The sequence below is a fragment of the Falco rusticolus genome, chromosome 5, assembly GCF_015220075.1.
Source record: "Falco rusticolus isolate bFalRus1 chromosome 5, bFalRus1.pri, whole genome shotgun sequence".
NCBI lineage: Eukaryota > Metazoa > Chordata > Aves > Falconiformes > Falconidae > Falco > Falco rusticolus.
The window spans coordinates 62578564-62602921 of NC_051191.1; the positions used below are offsets into that span (position 1 = coordinate 62578564).

The 24358-nt window shown below is 43.5% G+C and overlaps 1 protein-coding gene across 4 annotated transcripts in view; it reads right to left on the reverse strand.

Annotated features, from left to right (window-relative positions):
• Positions 1-1017: 1017 nt before the first annotated feature.
• TBXAS1 (thromboxane A synthase 1) overlaps positions 1018-24358 on the reverse strand; it is a 229640-nt gene continuing 206299 nt past the window's right edge. For all 4 annotated transcript variants that reach the window (XM_037389194.1, XM_037389190.1, XM_037389192.1 and 1 more), the window contains 4 exons: positions 7687-7775; positions 5108-5245; positions 2114-2276; positions 1018-1481 (listed from right to left, as the gene is read on the reverse strand). In XM_037389194.1, the coding sequence (XP_037245091.1) occupies positions 1407-1481; positions 2114-2276; positions 5108-5245; positions 7687-7775 (465 nt within the window). In that variant the 3' untranslated portion in view covers positions 1018-1406. The remainder of the gene's footprint in view (positions 1482-2113; positions 2277-5107; positions 5246-7686; positions 7776-24358) is intronic.

A 24358-nucleotide genomic window follows, 5' to 3' on the forward strand; every position in this document is an offset into this window, starting at 1 on the left:
CAGCCCACTTGCTGGTGGGGTGGGGTGAGAAGCAGAAAAGGCCATGACTCTGTGTAAGCCCTGCTCAGCAGTAACAAAATACAAATCCAAAAAATATAGCCCCATACTAGCTGCTGAGAAGAAAATTATTCCAGCCAAAACCAGCACAGTTGTACAACCAACCAGTTTGTGGTGCCCAATGAAGGAAGGGTGGTTGATTTTTTCTGGTCAATTGATCACTGCTGTCCGATGCTCCACTAAGAGCACGGAGGGAATGTGAAGAGTGGAAGCATACAGCCACCTTGGCTGTGAAGATGCATGTGCACAGTCATGCAGCTTGAATGGATCCATGATGCTGCTGCAGCTGGCAATCGGACAAGTTCCCTCCCAAGCAGAGTGAGGCACGTGGGATGTGACCTGCGCCAGGGTCACATAAGGAATCAAGAGAGCTGCTGAGACTGATGATCCTGGACCCACTCCTTTGCCGTTGGCTCTAGTGCGTGCAGCACTCAATTTCCTTGAGTCAATGACCCAGCAAAGATGGTGCCAACTGCAATGGCTGGAAAGGAAAAGGTCTCAACCTGAAGCAGATGTTGTACCAGCACCTTCTGATTACCCTTAAATTTCCTCCAGTCCTCTTGCTTTCTTTAAATTTGTATCTTCTTTTTCTCCACCCTTCCAACCGCAGCTCAGCAGCCAGCAAAATGGCTGTCACCTCATTTCTTTGGTCTTATTACTGGAACTTAACTGGTAAGCAGGGGAACTCTTCATTCCTTTTCAGTCATGTCAATGCAATGTGCCAAGTGCAAATTGTTGATCTAAGTGTATTTGAAATCATTTTAAAAGCACGAAGAAGGTGCAACCCCTTCTGCTTTACAGACACAGGGAGAGATTAAGCATTGTGCAGGAAACTCAGCTTTGGTGTTTAGCGGAGTTCGTGATAAAATCCAGTGCGCTGGATCCCAAGTCTTCTGCTATAACTGTGGTGTCTCTTGGACTTTTTCTAGAGCATGGACTTACAAGTGCATGAAAAGGATATGTGAGAGAAACAATTTTAATTAAAATATATTTTAGAGTGTGTGTATGCTTAACATCTGCTCCATTTATTGAACTTGAGCATGAAGAAAGCATTCTCAAAGATGAGTGAAAGAAAGCATAATGTAGAAAAGCAAGTGAAAGTGGGATGCTTCTCCACAGATACTATTCACAGCAATTTGAAAACCACCAAAAAGACCGTGGAGCCCATGTCTCATTGATAAAAGTGACTGGAGGCTCTCCCACAAGAGGGCAGTGAGGCAGCATCTACTACATCTACCATCAATGAGACAGGCTCCTACCTGTCTTTGGGGTTTTGAAAAATGATTATACCCAGTGAGTCACTGAACAAAGGGTCCCATCCCAGGAGGCTTCAGGATGTACATTTTCATTTAGCGAGATTCTAGCATAATGTAGACTCCATTTTTCGGTCCAAGTGTGGCTTTTGATTTCAGCTGCAAAGGAATCTAAAAGAAAAAAAAGAGCATCTTATGTACAATTGTATGTATTTGCTTATGTGTGTATAACACCCCCACATACAGACAGACGTTTTTTGCTGGGGGATCAATCCATACCAGGATTACTGAGGAAGCTGTAAAGTACTTGTTTTACAGTCAGCTGTGGTAGTATAATATTAAACAGAATTTACAGCCAGAGGCTGAGGCAGTGGTTGCCCAGCTATACTGTAGATCTGAACAGAAAAAAATTAACTCTGTAAACTCTAGAGTTGCTGAGTAAGTGCTAGGTGCAATTTATATAGCAATAGGCATATACTAAAAGTGCTGAGATCCCAGGAAAGATGTACACCTGTTCTTACCCTGTATAAATCAAGGTATTTCGACTGCAGTGTTGCTAGACTGCTCTTCACTAAGGCAGGGCTGTGTAACTTTGTTTTGTTGGAAAAAGCATAAAGGTTAGATCACATTTTGATTAAAACATGCAGTCCAGGCCTCTTGTCCCTCGTTATTATGGAAGTGGCTCTAGCAGTTGTCTCAAACAAAGAGAAATTCACAAAGGCAAGTCAGTCATCCTGTCTAGGACATGCTGTCAACTGCCTGAAGTTGGTAAGTGTGGCCTTTAAGCCTCTACGCGTACAAACCTCAGTCTCTGGGCAGGTCTTAAATTTAAACTTCTGCAAAATCCTCAGCAGAGTCATTTTTGTCTCCAGCAAACCCATTTTCATGCCAATGCAGCCACGGGGTCCTGCCCCAAAAGGCAAGTATGCAAAGGGATGTCGTTCCTTCTTGGCCTCCTCTGTAAACCTAGAAGGTGCAGAGATGGAAAACAGTCCAATAAATGTTTTTTACTCCTGATTCCGCGTTTTTCATTTACATATCAAAAGGTGATTGTTTCAATTGTTAATGGACACATCAAAGGGACTATTGGCAGATTATGTCCTGATGGGGCTGACAACCTTAAGTAAACAGATAATTGACTTATGGCCATCAGCCTTTGTCAGTTGGTGATGCCAGGAGGGGACGGAGACATTAGTATTAATTCCAATCTGTCTTCAGTGAATTGCTTTAAGTTCATGAAGATGCCTAGAAGAATGATAACTTCAGGTGCAGACAAGCTAGCCACATAGACATTTGCACGTATGAGGGAGAGGTTACACCTAAGAGGAAACTAATGGGCTGCAATGTGAACTAGCTAGAAGCAGCAACACCGCTTCTTTGCTGTGCATCACAGATGCAGATCAACGGGAACTTCTCTTTGAAGCTTGCAAGGGGAGATGAAATCTCATGGGACTGGACAGGCCACAGTAAACTGTTATTACAATTCAGTAAAGCCTTTCTTTCTGCTCTTGGCACAAAGAGACCAGGTTCCCAGTTGGGAAACCTTGAAATGGCAGACAGTTCTGTTCTTAGAGCTGAAGTACCTCAGTCCAATTGAAACGACTGATTAATGTGACAGTCTGTTATGCAGATCTGCATCAACTACCCAGCTTTAAAATACTTGCCCAACCCATTAGAAATGAGGGTTTTTTCTTTCTTCCCGCACCCCCACCCCCAAGGAAGGAAACAAAATTTCTATTTGAACAGCAGTCCAAAGGAAAAAAGCAAAATCTGTTTGCCAGCATATGCAAAGATGGATGTATACTGGACAGAATATGTACCGACAAGAGTACAGAGTTTGAGTCAGCACAAGTTATTAGGGCCAATGCATAATCAACAAGGTGAAGCTCATCTGGCCTGTGCTGAGTCACTGATCAGAGTGGTTCCTTAAAAAAAAAGAAACCTTTTCAGTGATGGCATTACCCTGTAAATCTACATAGACCTCCTGTGTCATAAGGTATTTGGAGCTGTTCTGGTAGTACAGAACTACTTTTCCAGTTCTATATGTGGATTAAGGTCCTGTCCTTCATGTATAGGGTCATCCCTGAAAATCGCCTGTTTGGATACAATTTGCAAGAACTTTAGACTACAAAGGCCCAGCAAACTCACGCAGGGTAGAAAGAGATGAGAGAGGTAATACAGGGTATTTTGAGGTTTGGAAAAAAATAGTATTGTGTATTTCTGCTAACCCCACCCTCATGCTCAGATATCCTAAATAAGATTGGGCTACTGCCGCAGTACTATAGAAGCCCGTAATTTGCAACTGAAGGACCATTAACTCATGGACTGAGCACTGTTGCATATTCCATGCAAACAGGTTAATGCAATGCTTGCCTTGCTTACCCCCATTTATCATACTGGTAAATTTAGTCTCCCTTGTATTATTCCTGAGGCAGATTTCAAAACAAAATATTAGGGGGGAAAAGCCTGTAGCTGAAAACTTATTTTTTGTTAAGCTGTTATTTTATAATTCTTACTAACACTACCAACTGATACAAGTGGGGGAGAGTGTTAGTAATCATGCTTCATTCCTCCGGGAGATTTCAAAAGAGAATTCATCTCCAATTCATAACAAACAGCACCGTATGAGTCAAGGGGACTGAAGCCCCCACTATCCATTTTACCCTGTAATGTGCTTTCATACTACAGTTAAAGTGGTGAACAAACAATTAAGACAGCATTTTTAAATAAGCATTGCTAAACACCACTCCAGACTTCCAGTTGTTGCTAAGATTCCTCCCCAACAAAAGCTCTGGGCTTTTCTAACATTGGCATTGTTCTTTGTCATGGCCTAAGGTGTCTGATAGAGCATATGCCAATATTTGCTCCAGAAGGAGCACTGGGCAAACCCACCTACACCGTACATGTGTTGTCTTACTGGCAAAGATGGTTCTGGGCTGCCTGCCTCACACCCAGTTGTTTGTGGAGCATGCAGGGTTTTTTTCTTCTAGACTTTTCAACACAGTGGTAGCTTAAAATGCAGCTGCCCACAGAACAGCCTAAAGTATAGCTGCCCACAAAACTAATTTGTTCTTCCACAAAACACCACATCAACTGAAATTCCCCCTGTAAGCTCAACTCAGCATCTCTAAGGTAGGGCAGGGTACAAACCCACAATTTGACAGTGCCCCGCACCTCCCCCGGCTGAAGGGAATTCAGCTTTCGGCTCCATGTGAAAGTATGTCTTGCTAAGCAGAGCTAAGAACCCAGGATCCTAACTTATGGACAGAGAGCAAATTCCCAGTGGGAGATGGGGTAGGTTCCCCACTCACTGTGTATCCACACCATTACAAGATCTCAAGTGAAAGGCTGCTCTAAACCAGCCAGGAGCTGGACGAGTTTCCTGGGTACCTCGTCCCGGTGAATATACTGTCTCACTTCAGTTTCTGCATCCAAAGGCCACACTACTTGCAGCACCTAATTTGGAAACAGGTCTGAAAACCTGCACCACATTTCAACTTTGACCAAACTTTGCACTCTCTGAGGGATGCATTACTATCACCTCTTGTCTGATTTGGTAGACATCACATATTTTTATGTTCCAAATTAAACTGTGCTCCTCTTGCTGGAAATAGTGTTTCGGGTGAAGAGGGGGTGACTGTGGCTGTGAAGGAGCAGCAGGACCTGGCATCTCCACTGGACAGGCTGGAGTCCTGTGTCCACCCTAACGCGTGAAACAGCATTTAAGGCAGGCCTTCGATCTAAACAGGCCCAAATAAAGACTTCAACCTAAGAACTAAAAGCATCACTCCACATACCTCTCGGGAATGAACTTCTCAGGCTCTGGCCAGAACTCAGGGTTGTGGTGGAGATGTCCAACCGCGGTTTCAATGACAGCCCCAGCTGGAATACGCTGCCCCAGCACTATGCAGTCTTTAGCTGCCTCCCGAGTGAACCTGAAACAGTGTCATGTATCCCAGATGATTAATAAAGGTAAAAACACAGCAGGAGGGAACCATAAAAGTCAACCTCTTCAGCTGGACTGTCCCTGCAATTTCAGGAGTAAGACTTCCCCAGTAGATAAGTACAGCAACTGTTGCTGATGCTAATGTCTTCCCAGGTTACAATCACCTCCATCTAGAAGCACACAGCTCCAACCCAGCTGGTCAGCTTCTGTCCTTTTCACAGTAAAGCACTTCATTGCTTACAGTTTTCCAAAATGTTAACTGTTAAATTGTAATTTTGCTGCTAATGTTGGTTTTAGACTCATTTTTTACAAGAACTGCAGATTAAATTCTCAGTTACCTCTAATAAAAGGCAGAAAGAACATGCTCATTTGCTTTTAGGAAAAAATGATAACAAATATAGTTTTGAGTTTGTTTATTTGAGAAGCTCCCCCATGTTGGGACAGCACCTGAAATTTAGTAAGGGATGGTTTTAATGTTAGGGCTAAGTGTTCAGCTGCTGCTAGAAAAATATAACCAATTTACAAGCCTTGGAAACCTGCATTTCACATACACTCATCAAAGATAGGCATGATGTTAGCAACAAAACTCTCCAGTTTCCTCCCACCCTGTGGTGATAGGTGCCAAGGACTGTCCTTAGGAACATAATTGTGACAAGAAGACTGAGAAAAGCTGCCTGCCAAAGCTGAGCTTGGGTCGGTAGATCTTGTAAAAAAAGTGGTGTGTCAGTGTACATGTGTGGGGGCAGATCCTGATCCAGATCTTTTGGTGCTTTGGTGGTTGCTGCAGATCCCAAAGCATCCCAGACCCAGGCAGGTGCTGTGCTATTAGCCTAGGGGCTATGCCCTGGCACCAGCTGGGAGCACAGGGGCAAGACAACGTGCAAGGAGGTCCCTTTGCTACTCCCTGCGCTGTGCCTACAAAGTTGAACAAAGATTTCAGTTTCAGGTCTGTCAGTCTGGTACCATTACAGGAACACATTCTTTCCTTGCTGTCACCCATCTCTCTCCTTCTCATAGACAAATAAATAACAGAGGCTCCGAACCTGGAACAAGACACTGGCATGCTAAAAAACACATTGACAAGCCACTCTTCTCATCCTTATATGAATTTGGCGATAGTGGAAACATGAGTTCTCGGGAAGAAAGTTGTCTGGCTAGTAAGTACATCTATTAAAAAAACCCAACTCATTTTATAACAAGCTTGGCTGCCACTGAATTTTCCCCTAACTCAGCATTATCCTTGTCATAGGCAATTAGAATCTTTCCGAGGCACTGGGCTGTCCTATCCATTTCATATCCATCCGAGTAAAAGCCAGATCAATAAACACCACTGACAATGCCAACGGAAACTTTGGAACAAGTTTTGCTCCATTCCCGTTTTATTTCCAATCTGACAAACACTGATTGTTTCCCAGTGTTTCAGCTGAAACACAAAGATCCCTGATGCTTTTAAGTGGCGAAACAATTTCCACTTGCATACCATGTATAACATAGTAAAGCCCAGTCATCTCATCCAGGAGCAAGTATCTTCGACATTTACTCTCTGAACAATCCTGCAGATGTCCATGGACAAAATCTTGACTTCCAATCTTTGTGAACATATGGAAGAGAATATGATTTTAAGCTCTATTATTTTAAGGTGCTTGGAACTGTAGGGTAAATTTTTCAAAGGCTCTCACAGCAAACTCAGCTTTGGCTCCTTTCCAGCCATGTGAATTTACCCCCAGCTTCACGAGAAGCAGTGCAACTGGCTGACCACTTTGAAAAGTTCCATTCTTAACATCAGCTCTTATGCTCATGATAACTTGGAAATTTGACATCAAAGAGTTTTCTAATTTATTTTCCCCTTGTTTTCAGTTCATCAATACAACTTAGTAAAATCAGTCTTGTGTGAATTGGGGCAAAATTTTCAAATTTAAAGATGTAGCCATTAGCTTAGCTATTATAACACAGCACAAAGTGCAAAGCGGCAGGGGTCCAAGTTAAACAAACATACATGTGAAATACAGCTTTCTGAATGTGCAACCCTTCTACAGATCAGGGCTTTAATGACCAACTGGCTAGGGTAAGTCTTTTCTCTGTATCCCCAAAGACTGAGGCATATGGAAGCAGCAGCCTCTGGCTTTCTAAGGCCAGTCCTGCTGCAAAATGGCTCCATCCTCTAACCTCGGGGGATGTAAAGAATGGTAAGCAAGCAATCTTGGCCAATCCACTGTAAAAAAATCCTTCAGAAATACCAGTATTAGCCAGTTTTTCTTCAATAGGCCACATTCTAGCTTTCAAATGCATAAGTGGTATTGATGTTGGCAGAGAGACCAAGGGCACATTGGTCTTCCAACAGCAGATTTCCATTTTATAGAGCTAGGGATCTACCCTGTGGAATAAGGGGGTGGTGGTGGTGGTGGTGGTGGTGGTGGTGGTGGTAGATACCTGAATGCAGGTGGGTACATGCGTAATGTCTCTGCAATCACCATGTCCAGATAAGGGAGTCCTTGTACATTTTGGTAATCAGGGACCATCTGAAAAGGCAGCACGAAAGGAACAATTACATTTTCTCACATTTAAGTGCCAAACTCATCTCAGATTAGCTTTTAAATCATCTATTTTTTACTGGGCATTTTTCCTGTAGAAGAACTCAATGTCTCATCTAAAACAGTAAATGATAAAATTATACAAAAATGTGGGCAGTAATTAAATGTGTGTATAACATTCCCTTCATCATCAGAACGCTTTGGTGCACAGCCCAGCTGAAGATACAATAATAAATCAACTTGCTAGGCAGTATTAAAAACGGCATTACAGAGAGCATTAATAGCTACAACAGAGCTATTGCTTTATGCTCTAAAATCTGCACGGGACCTTTGTTTGTTCTGAAAGACAAGAGCAGAGCAGAGCAGGAGCACTTTGTTCACAATAAACAGTTATACTTGTTGATGTTGCAGCAAACCCTTTGCCCTTTCCCAGTTACAGAAATAAAGCAAAGTGCTAATGCTGTGATGCTTGTGGAGGGGTGGGAGGTGGCACTGGGAGAAACCAACATCCTGATGAGGAACAGCACGCAGCGGTGAATTGCTCTGCCGAGCAGAGAGTTGAGGTACAGCTCAAATCCCACCCGGCAGGACTGCAACAGTGCCTGGGGAGAGAAGCCTGTTTCCTCCCGTGGCCACCCCCTGCTGTAATGCTGCTTAATTTTGCATGGCAGGCAATGCCTGTGCCCGCATTTCCTAAGTCTACAAAACCACCCAGCCCTTGACAACGAGTGGTGAGCACCAAGCCCAAACAGGTCTGTAGCTCAGAAGACTTTGCCCTCTGACAGGCAGCAAACAGACAGTGAGAGACACAGAACCGCAGACGACCACCAGCAGCAGTGACACAACTCTAGTGCATGAACAAACGGAAAATTTCTCCCTATTCTCTTCCTTGGGAAGAGGACGTTTTCCCTGTCTTATTCAGTGCTCTCAGCAGAGGGCAGCCAAAGTACATCTAATAACCTCATCAGGAAAGCAGAGTTTTGTTTTAAATTGGAGCATCTCCTAAAGACTGACACAGAGTAAATTGGAGAAAAGCACAGACGTCAGACTAGACTAAACCTTTTATGAAGATTTGGGGCCCCTGCCGTTCACAAAGGGGACTGGATTCCATCCTTCTTTTATTTACTACAGCACTTTTCATGTATAATGCATATTTTATTGAATTTTCATGCAAAAACATATGGTACATACTGAAAATACTAAGCAAAGAACAACTCCAGATGGTATGCAGAAAAGGCATACAATAGAACGAGGATACCTTGCTGGATTAGGGTATCCCACTTATTCAGCACTAAGCCACCATGCACCACTTCACATTAACCGATCTTTTCTGGGAAGGAAATAGATACATTCTATTATCCCCATTTTTTGGCATAGGAAAGAGAAGCAAGACCAGAGAAAGCGATTTGCACAGGCTGAGCAGAACCAGTGCGTCTGCTCCTTTCTTAGGGAGAAAGATGCAACTCAGCTTGTCAATAGATTAAATATTTTGTCAGTTTATGTCAAATATTATCAATACATAAAGTATAGACTGCACTGACAGCCTTTCAATGATGCTCTTATATTGCGGTAGTGCCTACTAACTCAAACCTTTGGCTTAGGTCGATGGTTATCAAATGAAGGACTAGGAGAGTAAAAGCCGCAAATGGCTCCAATAATTTGAACAACTAAAACCAAAGACAGGAGGATGATTTTTGTCATCCTTGTTTTGTAGAAAGGGATCTGAGGGCTACCTGATTTCACAAGGGAAATCAGTAGCAGAGGCTGGAAATGAACTGTGATCAGACTCACATTTCAGGCCTTTGTGGCAAAAGTATGCTCCTCTGCTCCTCTGCGACCATACAGGTGCTCCACACTTCGATGCAAATGCACACTGTGGTTGGCGTGTATTCATTTTTTTCCTGCTAATTTTACATCTCTCTTTCAGAACTTTTCTCTGTCCTTTTTATACCGCTCTCCTGCATGTCTTTGAGTCCTGGGTCAGCATCTGAGTCTTGTCCCTGTGATCCCTCCTGATTTCGTAGCCAGGCTGGCTGAGGAAAGAGTTCAGGCTCAGAGTACATGAGTGGTGGAGCGAAGAGCACACTGTGATGTGTTCAATTCTCTGAGCCATGCTCTTTTCCATTGGGCCTTCCTGTCTCTCTTGTAATGCCTCTACTTACTTCTGGAGTCAATAATTAAGATAATTATATGGTAACCTGATATAATAAGTAGCCACTAAATCAAACCATACATCAACAAATAATACAACACCAAATTATGGGAGTTTTGATTTGCTCTTTCAAATAGGGTCTATACCTTCAGGGGATTAGCAGTTCAGAAAACAAAACAAAGGTGTAAAACCAGCTAATTTTCCTTAGAAGAAAATTCCTTTTTCTTACCTAAAGAAAAAGGGGTTGGTCAAATGGCAGCACAGTGAGCTCTGCTATCATAAGCATGGCAGACACATTGGTCATTTCCTACATCTGATGCAACTTAATTATTGGCACTTCCATGCTTTTAGCATCAAAGTAGCTGGACCTAATTTAGTAGTTGTTTGCAAGGTCTGACCTTCAGCTGAATAAAGTACAGACCAGCCAAGTATCTCTATTTAGGAAGGACAGTTTGTTGATTTTTTTTCCCCTTTCAAAGAAAATATTTTCCATTTGTTTTTCCACTCCCTCTCTTCAAAATATTCCTTTAGCCAAGCACATTTCAAAGGAACTTAAATATGCTTTTCTCCCTAAATGGCCCTATTTATATCTTTCAACTGCTGGCAGGTTTGCTGGGGTGGGTGGTGTGCAAAGATGCCACTTTAACCTCCTGCAAAAAAACCCACAACTGTCTACATTGCCCCCTATTCAAGATTTAGTGTTTTTTTCATTAAGAGATTCCTTTCTGTGACAAGTAGAGATGTGGGAGGTGAAAGGAAGCACCACATTGTATGTATATTTTAATTTTGCAGCCACTGCTTTGCACAGCAGTTTATCTTCTGCTTTGCACAGCCTTGTAGTATCTTTTCCTGTCGATTGGCCATGTACCATCTTGTGGCATTTCTCTGCATGATTCCTGGAGATGTGGTGGTACACCCTCACCTATATCAGACTGTTCAATCTATTTTGAGGTCCAGAATTTTGGCCACAAACTCTCCTTTATGACTGACAACAAATCCCAGGCCTCTATTCCTTAGAAAAAGGTGGGAAATTAATTTTTCACCCCACAGAGTACCCTGAGGTGAAATACCAGCAGTGATTATAAAATTGCCTATGCACTGCAAGGATGATGTGTGTTTTAATCCCCATATAAATCCTTAAGAGAAATAACTGCCTTCAGATCCACCTCTGCTTTTCAGTATTGGCTTTAGTGTTTTCTAGGCAGGCAAACCTATTTTTTGCCACCACCCCCAGCTAACTTTTAATTCCTCAATGAACACCAAGGGAATCCAAGTGCTGACAGGAGAGATCTGGCCAATCTTTCTGCTTCAGTTTGAGATGTTACTGTTCCCAGTTGCTCACTCCTCTTTGCTGGCTGTGGTTAGCATCACCACAGCCAAGTCAGCAGAACGGAACATATGCCTGCACCTCAGTTGCTTCCATACAACGTCCAGCACGATCCCATCTTCAGTGAGAGTTTAAGATGAGATACTAACTTTTCCTGAAAGTAGCTGATGAGCGAGACACAGACCCTCCTCTACCACCTCTGTTTTGGGAATCATAATGCAAGTACACATCGGTGAATAAGAGAATTCCACTTATCGTATTGGTCATGGTCTGGTGGTGCTCAGCAGCCAGAAATGAAAAAAATCAAGAGAAAATTTTGTGTAGCTGACAGAGTGTGACGTGCACCTGAAATCAATTTGGAAGCAGCAAAGGCTGCAGAGACCACATTCCTCATAACTAGTGCTGCTGAGTCATGGTCTGAGATCCAACCGGCTGCAGTTTCTGAGAAATTGCAATCCAAATCAAACGCCTCATGGGCAGGTGTGAATGTGACAAAGTCCATGTCAGAGGGATGGCGTGCAGATCTGCTTCGTTGCCAATACAGATCTGTGTTATCTGTGTATGCATAGCTACACAGCCCACATTGGCTCCCCCCTGAAATGCAGACTTTGGCTAGCAATAGGATATGAGGCGGTGAGTCAAAGAAGCCAGAATCGTTCCCAGTGACTCCCATCCACCCCCTTTCCGAATTGCCAAAAGAGATATTCACACCATAGCCATAGCTAGGATTCACAAACAGGTCAATAGTGTTTCTTGAGCAAATGGATCAAAAGCTGCTGATAGATCAAAGAATCTGCCTCAGGTTTTGACCTCTTGTTGGTCACCTTTAGGAGCTGCTTGTCTCCTAACAGAACCAAAGCCTGTGTGAGACGCTCAGCCTGGGAGGGGGAGAAGAAATGCAAGAATACCACCTCACATTAGGGTTGCCCCACAACAACCTTGCTAACAACCATATCAAGAAAGGAAAGGTTACAGACAGGACAGCACTCAAAATACAGATCAATGGAAGGAAAAAAGGGGTGGGAAGGATTAACAGGCACCTATCAGTAACTGGCTTAAAGAAAGCCTGTCTCATGTTTTACTACTTCCACAACAACATGCTGGAATACCTGTAAAGCACCAAACTAAAACCTCCCCACAATGTCAGGCAGCAAAACAGGGACAAAGTTGATGAAGTAAAATTTCTTGGCTTTATCCTCAGAATTTGGACCAAATAAAAAAAAAAATGCTTAAAGTAGTCCTCATGCAAAATCTTTTTTGCTGCCTGCAGTCCAGCCTGCACCTGCCAAGTGAGATGTCTCTCCGAGGCATGGCACCAGGCCAGAGCCAGCCCTTGCTTCTGGGGAAACAGGATCCTGAAGATCCCGAGTCCCACTCGTCCCAGGAGGCAGGTCATGGCAGAAGGTGTTGCTTTAAGATACACTGCTTTAAGATAGGGAAGAGCCAGCCTAAAATCACCAAGTGTCTGTTGGCCATTTCCAGTGACAAAGGCCTATAGAAGGGTATCTTCTAGAAAAATACAAAGTTCTTGACTATAGAATTGAGAACAAGTTTTAGGAATGAAAAATAAGACATGAAGCCTGATTTCCAGCTTAAGATGCAGCAGCAAGAGGCTTCCTGAGCTGCCTAGCACCTCTCCTCTTGAATCCTTACAGCACGTAGGTAGCGCTAAAGCCTCACCAGCAGCATTGTGTCTTCTCACATGCTCTCAGAAATGAACATTAAAGCAAATCCTCAGCTCCATGCCCTCATGCCTCTTTCTGCAGAAGCAAGAAAAGACTATCCAAAACACGTACTCTCAAGCTTTCCCTTTATTTTTGATTCCACCTGGGTTACCTGCCACCTTTCTCATCTGCTTTGTGTTGCCATTCAAATGGAAATGCAGCGCTGGGGCTCTCACCCCACCCTTGGTGGCTGCTTGCTGGGTTTGGCAGTGTTACTTTGCTCATTGAAGCACTTCCAAAGCTGCAGTAGCAATTGGTGCTTCAGACATCTCAAACTCCTCCCAGTTCCTCCTAAAGACCGTGTGTGCCAAATAAATTTAGTATTACAGGTGTATTACAGGCTTTTGTTCAAATCACCTGCTGGTCACCCTCACACCTCCTCTAACTCCAGCCTTCACGTCCCCCTCTCGCCGGGTCCACCGCCACATAAGCTGTGTGAGCACAGGCAGAGGCAGGTGCCGATGCACAGGCCAAGTTCAGGGGTGGTGGGAAAGGCTGGCACACCAGTTATGCGCTGATAACCACATTACACGCAGACCTTGCAGCCAAATTCCTTCTGTTACTTTGGTGCAAATCCACGCAGCTCCCTGGGGTTGTATCAGTGTAAGGCAGAGGAAAATGCGGTTCTAAGTATGTATCTAAGAGTGCTGGGGAAAGAGCCAGAAAGTATAAGGTTACACCAATGTTGACTCTTTTTAACGTTACTTTGCTTCTCAAATCAAAGACTTCAGCTCCTGACAGAAGACAGACCTGCATTACCTCCAGTAGCTTTCGCAGTGCTAAAACAAGGTCTTCGTAGCATCGCTGTTCACAAGGAAACTTCTGTGAGATAAAAATACTTCCTGAAACTGAACAGTGTCCCAAACCCAAACAGATAAACACAAAAGCTGCAACCAAAACAGTCAGAAATTCTCTTCCACCTACATTACTACTGACACATGGTGATCAGCAAGAACAGAATGAGTGCCATCAGGTAGAAGATCTGGGGGGGGAAAAAGGCAGGAAAAGAGAAGAAAATCACTAAGGAAATTCTTTATGAGGCAAGCTGCAAACAAAAAGAAAGGAGAAAGAAAATCTGGTTCAATCTCAGTTTTGTAAATTTGTCAACTCCACCTCGTCCTAGATTCCCATGCCAAGAGATGTGGGTGCTCTTAAACAAAAAGCAAATAAATAGCTGGGAGTGAGACTGGGCATCTTGGGTGCTCTCCTGCACAAAGGAAGAGGCAGGTCCCCAGTGTGCTGATAGTGCCTGGCCAGGCATCTTTTAATACACAACTACCCTCACTGTACTTTTTTTTTTTTTTCCCCATTTTGTTTGACTTAGGTTTGGTGGGGAAGAGCAGCTCCTCTCCAGAAGTGGCTCCCTTCCTGAGTGCAATGTGTGCCTTGCTCCAGCTATTTGTGGATGTGATATAATCCCTGGCCATGCATTGTAGCCGGCTAAACCCATCAGAGGCAGAGACTGCCTGTTTATCACCTCCTTAAAAACCACTCAGCCCCCAGGAAATCCCCCCCAGTTCTCTCCTCAGCCCACTGAGTCTCTCTTTCTACACTTTCTACACTTGTCTGACACAATCAAAATTTCTACTTGGGTGGCAGAAATGCTGAATGGTGAAGGATCCCAGTGGGAGGGAGGCAAGGAGGAAATTAAACAGGAGAAAGGACTGCCAGAGGCCCAAAAGGCTGAGAAAGAGAATTATAAAAATGGGGTAGGTCTGTCCGAAGGGCATGTCACCAGTCCAAAGCACGTTAAGCACTGAAGTTCATGCAAGACTTAATCCTTCCTGCTATAGAAGTGTCCCTTGGTGGCTGCTGCAGATCTACAGGAATAAAGAGGAAGGATTTTTTTTTCCCCTCTCAGCAGACATTCATGGTATCACATAAGAGCCAGAGGATTTAATTTAATCATTCCTGCTCCAGCTGGTATTTTCTGTATGGAGGTGACAGTGCTTTAAATTAGGGCCTTGCATATAAAAGGCCCGTGTGTTTAGTTTAATCAAATGTTCATTTCCTCATGTTACGTTTATATTAAAAGGCATCAGCATGCATTTTCATGCTGCAAATCGAGGCCATCATATGGGCTATGTAGTGAGGTCCTCTTTTGTCATTCTTCATCCCTATGGCCTCATGCACTCGGCAGCCTTATGGACTGAGAGGTGCCTCAGCCCCAGGCATGCAGTTTGGGTAAATATGCCCTAGAGAGCACAGTCCCGCCTATGAGGAGAGCAGAGCCTTACACAAAATAAATTACTTCAGTAATTCACCCTTCTGCAGATACTTAAAGACGGGCTTGAGCCAGTGGCTGCTTGTCATTGGTTTCAGCAGCTGCTGGATGATACCTTTTCTGAATTAGTAAACAGGCAAACATTCACAGCAAAGAAACTGCAAGATTCTCCCATCACTCAGCATAATTATTATTTGCTCTGACAAGGGCAGGTCAGTTTTAATACCACACAACATTTATGTAGTGCCTGATGCCTTGAAAACATTTTATGTACATTAGGTGCAGTACAATAATAAAACTTTGCCTTTCCGTAGTTGTTTTTCCCCTGAGGCCTGCAAAGCGTTTAGCAAACATTAATTAGTTGATCATCTTCCAAATGTATGTGTGAGGTGCTCCTGGTAAATACTCCCTCCCTGTACACAAGGGGCCAGCAGAGGTGCTGAAGACTGAGGCCAACAATTTACAACCTGAGGAGTTGGGCACCCACCAATTCTAGCCTTCCTAAGCAGCCTGATTTTTTTCAGCCTCTGTGTGACTCCGGTGAGTAAACAGGCAAATGCTGCTCTGAATGCACAGACTTAAAATGACCAAAAAAGAAAGAAATCTGTAGCATAGCATTTAAATATGTCCTAAACAAAAAGGAGCTTTGTCTGTTTTTAGCTGCCAAGATCATAACTCAAGGCTCAGCCTGACTTGAGAAACTGATGGTACTAAAAGTAAAGAAATAAAGAAGCTTTTCAGGTGTCAAAGCTCCAATTCCTTGCTGTAGACTTTTTCATCTCCTACCTAATACAGGTAAAATCTACAGGTAAAAGCCACATCCAGTCCTAGCTCCCAATTTTAGCATATGGCTTTTCTACAAGGCACGAGGGAAAAGTTTGTTCCTGTTGAAACTTCTCACATTTTAGCTGAAAATATGAAAAAAAGGAGAAAGAAAGGGGAAAAATTTCTTTTCTGACCAAAGCTATTCAATGCCTTTTCCTCTTCTGCTCCCTCTGGAAAGTGCTGACTGCCTTGGGTACAACAAAGCAATTTACAGTTGGTATGTGAAAAAACTTGATAGCACTTGAAACAGCTTTTGTGTTTTCTCCGTCCAATGCATGAAGAGTATCTTTAAAAAAACCCTACATGCCAGTCCAAAACCTACTATCCCAAGCTCAGTGGGGAGCTGGCTGTGAGCAGGGGTGTCTGCTACCATGACACTATCCTATGACAAACCTCTCTAGATATTCAGATAAAGCTGTCTGCGACGAATCCTGGCAGATGCCTATTCAAGGATTTCTTTCCTTTTCTTCCCTTACCCTATCTCTTCTCCATCTGGGAACACAGAAATTTCCCTAAGCCTGTTCACGCTTAGATTTAGTGAAGCTATCGTGGTGTCATGTTCTGGCACTGTTTTGTGTCTTTGCTTTCCCCTACCCTTTGTAGAGCCCCATGGCAGGGCTGTCCATCTGTTTATGATTTACTTCACACAATGACTTGGTCCTGATTACACTGATAGGCACAGTAGGTTATTTGAGGGCCAACTGGACCTCTGAAATGACACTCAAACTCTACCCAAATCTTGGGAACATTTCCAACCAATAAAAGGCCAGTGGAAAATCTCCACCGGGATCTCCCCCAGGACAGCCTTCCTGCCCTTAATCCCAGGAAGTAAAAACAGAAATGTAATTTTTTTATCTGGAATTCTTCTGCTATTATCAGTATCCAAGTCATCGACAAAAACTGAAGAGAAGACAAGAAGAGAAACCAAGACCTGGGTCTTTCGGACATTTAAGGATGCATATTGGAGAAGAGATTATAAAGAACAGCATTCAGCTCAGGAGGCCACATCTTTCGTGGTCTCCTTTAGCACAGACCTGAATCCATCAGAGGCACTGTGCCGATTCGCATCAGTTGAGGACGGACGGAGCCTGGGAAGTGCAGCGGCTGGGGGACTGGTAGGAAGCCCCTCCACACCTGCTGAATGACTGGCCCTCGTCAGCGCACGGGAATGAAATGAAAAAAAAGCACAACTCAAAAAGCTGCAGGATGAAGTCACAGGGTCAGCAGTGAGAAAATACAGAATTCATTTGTAATCTGAACAAGGTCATTTCTAGCATGTTTTAGGATGATATAAGATTTTACAGGGAAGGCAAATGGAAAGTATTTCTCATGATTTCTTCTGTTTTATGAGTAAGCTGCTTTGTCCTTTATTTATTTATTACCTCACAGTCCCACAATGATCCCGGTGTGAAGATCAATTCCCTGTTCCTTTTGCCTTGCTTCCCAAAATTATTTTTTTTCTTGAACCTGACCCTTTCCTACCTCAATGCCTGGCCACCTCACTCATTTACCTCTCTGTATTTCAAAGGATATCCTTATTTTTACAATTCCCCACATCTCATCTCTGTGCTGTCATTTCGTTTATGTCCACACTACTTTAATACCCATTATTTTATTGTTTCTTCTTCTTTTTTAAAGCTCTATCCTGCACCAAGTCACAAAATTTCTGGGGTGCAGGGGAACCTGGCCAACACAGTGGTACCTACCTGGATTTGAGCCAGCCCTGACATGGAGGCCACATGATTCAGATGCCACTGAGACACAAAGGTGGCACCCACAAAGTGCCATATTTGTTGAATCATTCAGCACAAAAGAGCACTTCTATTGCCGTAAAAGTGCATAAACTGCATAGCGTTCTGCAGGGGGTTCACTAGCGATTTTACCCTTATAAAATAATAAAAGATGGTATCCTTTGCCCTTTTCAGCACAAGTTGTGGCACAGAGATCTGTAGATATCTATAGATGGGCTAATTTGTGGGGAGGGATTTTCTGAGAGTACAAAGATGGAGCACAGCTGTAGGCCTTTCCTGTAAAGGGCCTGTCACACACACGAGAGCAGCTAGGCATACTCAGAATATTGCTAACCCCAAAAGCTCAAACATGATGAGTGAAGCCCCAACATACTTAGAAACTGGCTGGAAAACACATAAGATTTATGACAAATAATAATATTTTGAACTTCATTTAGCTTCTGAACTGGGATTTATGTTTCCAGTCTTACCTTTTCAACTAGAAATCTTTTTTCCCTCCTTTTTTTTTTTTTAATTGGTTGTTTTTTGTTTTGATAAAGATGAGATTCTGGTTATGCACCTGACTTCAATGTCGAGTGACTTGAGAGAATACAAAACAAATACCACAGACTTGCAGGGTGATGGCAGGATGCTGGTAATATTCCATTTACGGAGCACCATGGGCCATCCTTGCCTGCCCTTTGGCCATCTGCTGCTAGCGCTCAGCTAGAATGACACAGACCTTTTAAAAAAGGAAAAGAGTCTACAAGACCAGGAACTTCATGTGAAAAAACATCATGCAAGTGTGAGCTACCCTTCAGAGTACCCATGGTTCTGTAGCACGTTTTGGGGTATGTGTGTTTGTTACTGCAAGAGGGGCCTCGGGGATTAAATCCAACCTCCTCTTGAAAATGCCAAGCTTGGTACCTTGGCAAAGCTTGACACAGAACGAAATTGAAACATGCAGACAAAGTAATTGGGGGGGGGGGGGGGGGGGGGGGGGGGGAACCGCTTAGTCTATATATAGCATTTTGTTTCTGCTGGGTACTAGAGGGTGGGGGTGGAGAAGAGAGGATGTGAGGGGGAGAGAGGGAAAAGAAAGATAAATTTCGGTTACTGCTGTCATACACAGATCCACTTATCTTATGGCTGAAGCCCAGACAGCTGTGTGACTCTAAATGAAGAAATTTAATTTAAAAAGAAAAAGAAAAAAAAAAAAGAAAAGAAAATCAGAAAGAAAAAACCAGAGAAAAAACAGGACTTCCCACACGTACTCTGATATATAAATAGAGACTATCTGACTCATGAAGGGTGCTTATTACTTCTTTGACTTTCATGTGTGTAAAGAAATATACGGTTCTTTCTAGTGAACAAGCAGGAAAATCACAAAGCCAATGGCACGTTGCTGCTATCCTGACTTTGCTGCTTTAGTTTAAATAACATCACACAACATCTTGGTAGTCCCAGTCATAGAATACCTATGATACACAAAAAAAATAAATAAAAAAAAAAGGGCGGGGGAATTAGATCAGTTCTGAAGGAAAAGATTCTGGAAAGCAGGTTACTTGGGATCGTATTCTGCCTGAGTTACACCTCTTGTAAGAAACACGTTGGGAAAAACTGTAAGTGGATATGATTCCCTTTTGCACCTCTTGCATACTTAGACCTGCCTTCTGCCAGCGTAACTTAGAGCAACCTCACGGTTTTCCCTGCCTTCGCTCCCAAGGCATTTGTGATGCAGCTCAGAAAAGCAGAACATCTTGCACTTCTGTCCATAACTACTGCTTTTCCTAACACATTCACTTCCCATTTCACATTATGGCACAGTAAGAGAGATTGGTATTAGTACTTTTGGCCTCTCTTTCATGTGCGCACACATGTATGCATGGGTATATTTCTGTAACACATCCATCAATTTGAAATGGCATAAAAATGACTTGAAAAAAAAGCACCATCTTTAAATCTCAGAAGATGCAAAGTGTCAGTGCTGCGAAGTCAGAAAATTCATGCCAGGGCCTATTTATCTAGGTCAGGATGTGGGAAGACTTTTTTTTTTGTGTTCTGCATATGCACGTCACCACTTTTGCTCCTTGGTACTACGCAGGCTGGGAGCTGAGAAGCCAGGGAAGATGATGACTTGCTCCCTGCTTCCAGTGGACTTGCTAGAAAAATTCCTTTTGTGTTCCTTATAATGGAGTCTTGTCTCATCTCTACCACAAGAGATGCTTCAGCCAGTAGATTACAAACGCTGTGCTGACAGTGTGTGTACATAGCTCTGCCTCAGTGCCACATCACCACTGGCTCTTCTTTAGAGCAGAAGAGAAAAGCAGCCTGCAAAGCAAGGAACAAGTTAATAAAAGGCTTCATTTATCTCCAGCTGATACCAACGTGACAGCGGGAAATGCGGGGTCAGATTCCAGGCACATTATTTCGAGGGCAGGAGGAGCACAGGGAGTAGCTGTTGTGTGGCAAAGCCACAAGGCTCGCAGTCAGAAGGTCAAGTCCTGACGCAGCTTTCCAAGTGAATTTGGGAAAGTGTCTTCCTCTCCTCCAGCAGTTTTAATAAGACTGGTAAACCTTAATCATGAGATTGTGTGGATACTGCTGGCATGCTCAGAGGCAGGCAGCATATGATGCTCCTGTTCAAAGCCTGATCATTACATGGTACTAACAGTAACTCCCTTGCTTTTTTTGGATGGGGTGGTTTTTTTGGTTTTTTGTTTTGCTTTTTTTTTAATTTTTAAGTCATGGGTAAGGTTACTCTTGAAATTTAATACTGATGTTGTACAAAATAAAGGTAAATCTTGAATGAACAACAAAATTGTGGACGGACTACCCGAACAGAAATTTTACACATTCCTTCTGTGTAAATAAAGAAGTGAACTTGACCTGCCATTAAAGCTTTGCTTTACGATGTGCAATTGCTGGGGGAAAAAAGTTGTAATGGGTGTTACACACTTACCCATACACCAGCAACAAACAGGCAAAGAAACTCACTTTTAGCCTACCTTTGCTTGGAAAAAAATAGCTGTGATTTGAATTTTGAGGGATATGCTTTCAGGGTTTATCTATCTGCAATGCTCTTGAGTCCCAAACAGAGGTTGAGATCCACGGGAATCATCCCTGCACCTCTCCCCTCTCAAGCTGTGAAGCCAGAACTGTTCAGGGAAACTGCTGCTGCTATGGGATCTGTGGAAGAGAAGCCACACCAAAAGTGCTCCCCAAGCAGACATCAGGATGGGCTCCTGCAGCCAGTGTCAGGGTGAAGAAGCCAGGCTCATGCCACTCTCATGTCCCATGCTCCCCAAAATCCAGAGGGGAGGCTGTCAGGACAAGTCAGTGCCGCTCCACCAGATGCAGCATTACCAGCACATCTTTGCTGCAGCCTGGATGGGACTTCCCTATTTGATTATTTTTTCCACCATGTATTTCTTATTTCATTAAGGGGAGTTATTAATCAGTTGGCTCAGGAGTGGCGGGGCTTCCTGCAAAGCCAGCATTACCACCGTAAGGGACAGAGCCGGAGCTCTGCTTGGTGTCGGTATGCTCCTTCCTTGCTTGAGATGAAAGATGGCTCATGTTCAGAGAATGCTGCGCGCGACCAGGCTCCAGACAGGATGCAGCATGGTCGGCTTGGTGGGAAATGAAAAGGATATAGGCTCTTTTGTCAGCTTGACTTGGTCTTAATAATGTTTAAATATCTGAAGGTCACTAAATTACAGAGTGCATGAATTTGGCACAAAGGCTTTTCTCTTAAGATTATCTAGGTTTGCTGAAGTAAGACAACAAAAGAGAATAAACCAAACGGAGCAAAACCAACAACTGCTGCTAAGATGTTATTCTTCTCATTAAGCCTATGTGCTGAGCCTATAGAGAAGGCAGCATTTCCTGTCCCTCTTGCTGACAGTTCAGTATTAGGGCACAAAGGCACCAGTCCTTGGCGATATGGTAAACAAAGATAAGAGCTGAAAGCAATGGAGTATTTTTTTAACCCTGATAATTCACTCAGAATAAATTCCATTGTGGAGAGATTTATTCTTTCCTTAGCACGCCTCAAAAGAGCTCCTCAGGAACGCAATCTCTTCCCCATGTGCTGGACACAAAACAAGAGTTTCAGCTGACAGCACTGGCCAGGCCTGCTCATGGCATCTGTGACTCGTCCCTGGACTCATGTGTACGAAACATAAGTGAACCTGCATGAAAAGCACAGCCCCAAACATTTGCACAGATCTGCTTGTTATCCGGCGTTGGGAACTTAAACAGATGTCTTCAACAGGCAGCCATACTCATGAAAATACTTTGCCAAAATGCCAACAAAAAACCCCATTGCTTTCCTTTTCTGTTTGGAAGACATCTTCAGCAGAGCAGCATAAGAGTGAAAAACATGGGTGTATTTTCTGACACTCTTAGTAGAAGAAGGGACAGTCTTCCCTCTACCTGCCCCAAATAAAAATTGCCCAATTCCCTTCCCCTCACAGCACATTCCCCCAGATGCAGACATGCCATGCTACTAATGGGGGAAGCATGCGAGGAAGGCATTGCTGCCAGCGGCAGAGACTTACCTTTTCCATGTAATGTCTCAGCAGCTTAAAGTAAAGCAGGAGTTTTAAGCACTTGCTGATTCAAAGCCTAGGGCATCAGACGAGAACTTGGGAGCTGTGGGTGCTGCCATGGAAGTGGCCATTTAATCCTGCCATGGCTCCCCTTCCCACTTGGGAAGAAGCAATGAAACCTCTCCAGCAGGTTTCCTGGGACCTCTCTGAAAGGCACATTTGGTGGACTTCTCCTAGCAGTAGCAGACATAACTGCAAACACAACTGGAAGAGATTTAGGCAAACTGCCCCCCAGAAGAGCACAGAGGCAGGACTGGATGAACAGCAAGGGATTTCTCATGGTTTGTGCTGTACCTTTAACCTTCCCTACCTTTTCATAGGGCCTCTGGATTTCAACAGAGACAGAAATCTCTTTTCAGGGCACAGAGTTGTTTGTTGTAATGCAGTTCTTAAACATGTGCTTACAGGGGACACCCTAGGATTGGCAGAGATGGATTACCTATGGCCTTGGGCTGTGCTGTAAAGTGGATTGTGAGTTTAAAATGTTTCTGTTTCGTTTTCCGAAAGAGCTATAAGTTTAGCTGTTGCTGAAGTTTCCAGCAGCGTTCTTGGGGATAGCTTTTGTAACCTGACCTCACCCCCAAAGCCCACACTACTCATCCATTCGGACTAGTCCCTCTATATTTCTCTGAGCAATTAAGAATCTCTTTGGCTCTCACAGCACTGCAGCACCCAGAGGATGTACATGTCTGTATTTCTCTTGCATGTTTTCAGATCACTGTTACTCATGCTCAGTGGGTGCCAGTTGCTCTATAGATTGCAGCAGGCAAGTACTTGCTCTTTTTCAGCTGTTCTTGTAACCTTTTTTTTAGCAGCTCTCTTGCCAGATAATCTGGCAGCTCAAAATACAGAAGCAAGTTCTGCTATCTATTCCAAGGAAAGTTTTTCCAGGACCATTCAAAGATGCCAGAATCATGAAGGTTTGTTTACAAAGTTTAGTACACACTGTACCAGCCTGCCATCCAGCTTCTGATATTCAGGTTTATTAATATAAGTGGTGGTTCTTGTTGCAGACATCTTGATGCATTGAGACCAGTCAGCCCACAAACAGAAGCTGAGCAGTTGTGGAGTCCTGAAGAAAACAGCAGTAAAATCAAGCTATTCTTCTGTATTGTAGTGCACTCATGGAAAAGGAGAGGTATGCCTGCCTGTGGTCATCATGCCCAAAACTCACTGTGGGGCCTAACTGCTGTCTCCTACTCCTCATTGCAAGTGCTTCATATCAAATCGAGGCCCTGCACCCACACATCTATACTCTGTGCTGTTCGTATAGCGTATTTGTGTTACGCCATTTGGTGTAAGTTAGAGCAGTATGTACTGATCAGTAGAACGGTGCTGGGGCTAAACCTTACTTTCATAGGGGAGGTAAATTCAAGCACAGCCTACTTAAAAACACTAGACAGCATCATAAATCAGGAAAACCCATGTCAGCACAAGCGCACTTTTACTGACTCCTTTCACTGAACCCATTTATCCAATGCATTGAGGAGAAGAAACAGTTACCAGGACACTTTTGCCAAAGAACCGTATCTGTGCTATAATATATCTCAACGCAGTTGAAGAACCTCATCTGAGCAGTGTAAATGTGTGGCTGCTAAAAACAGCTAACAATGTCCCATCCAGATAGGTATATGGAACACACTAGAAACAAACTAATGTGCTAGGTAAGAGCCCTAGCAACTGCCAAGGCGTATTGCTCCACAACCATCTAGCAGTTCTCACGGATCAACACTGAAACACATGCCCATGCCTTGTCTGATATTCTGCAAAAGGAACTTATTTTTAAAAAGAAACAAAACTACAAACTTCAGTGCAACATCTGAGAAAACCGTGGTAAATGGACTTACAGGATTTCTTCAACCTCTGCAAGTCATTAACTAGCTATGCATAGGAGGGAGAAGGAAATGGTGCCCTTTTAAACAGTCGTGACAGAAAAGAGATGTAGAGCACACCTCTTGTGCTTGCCTAATTTGGCT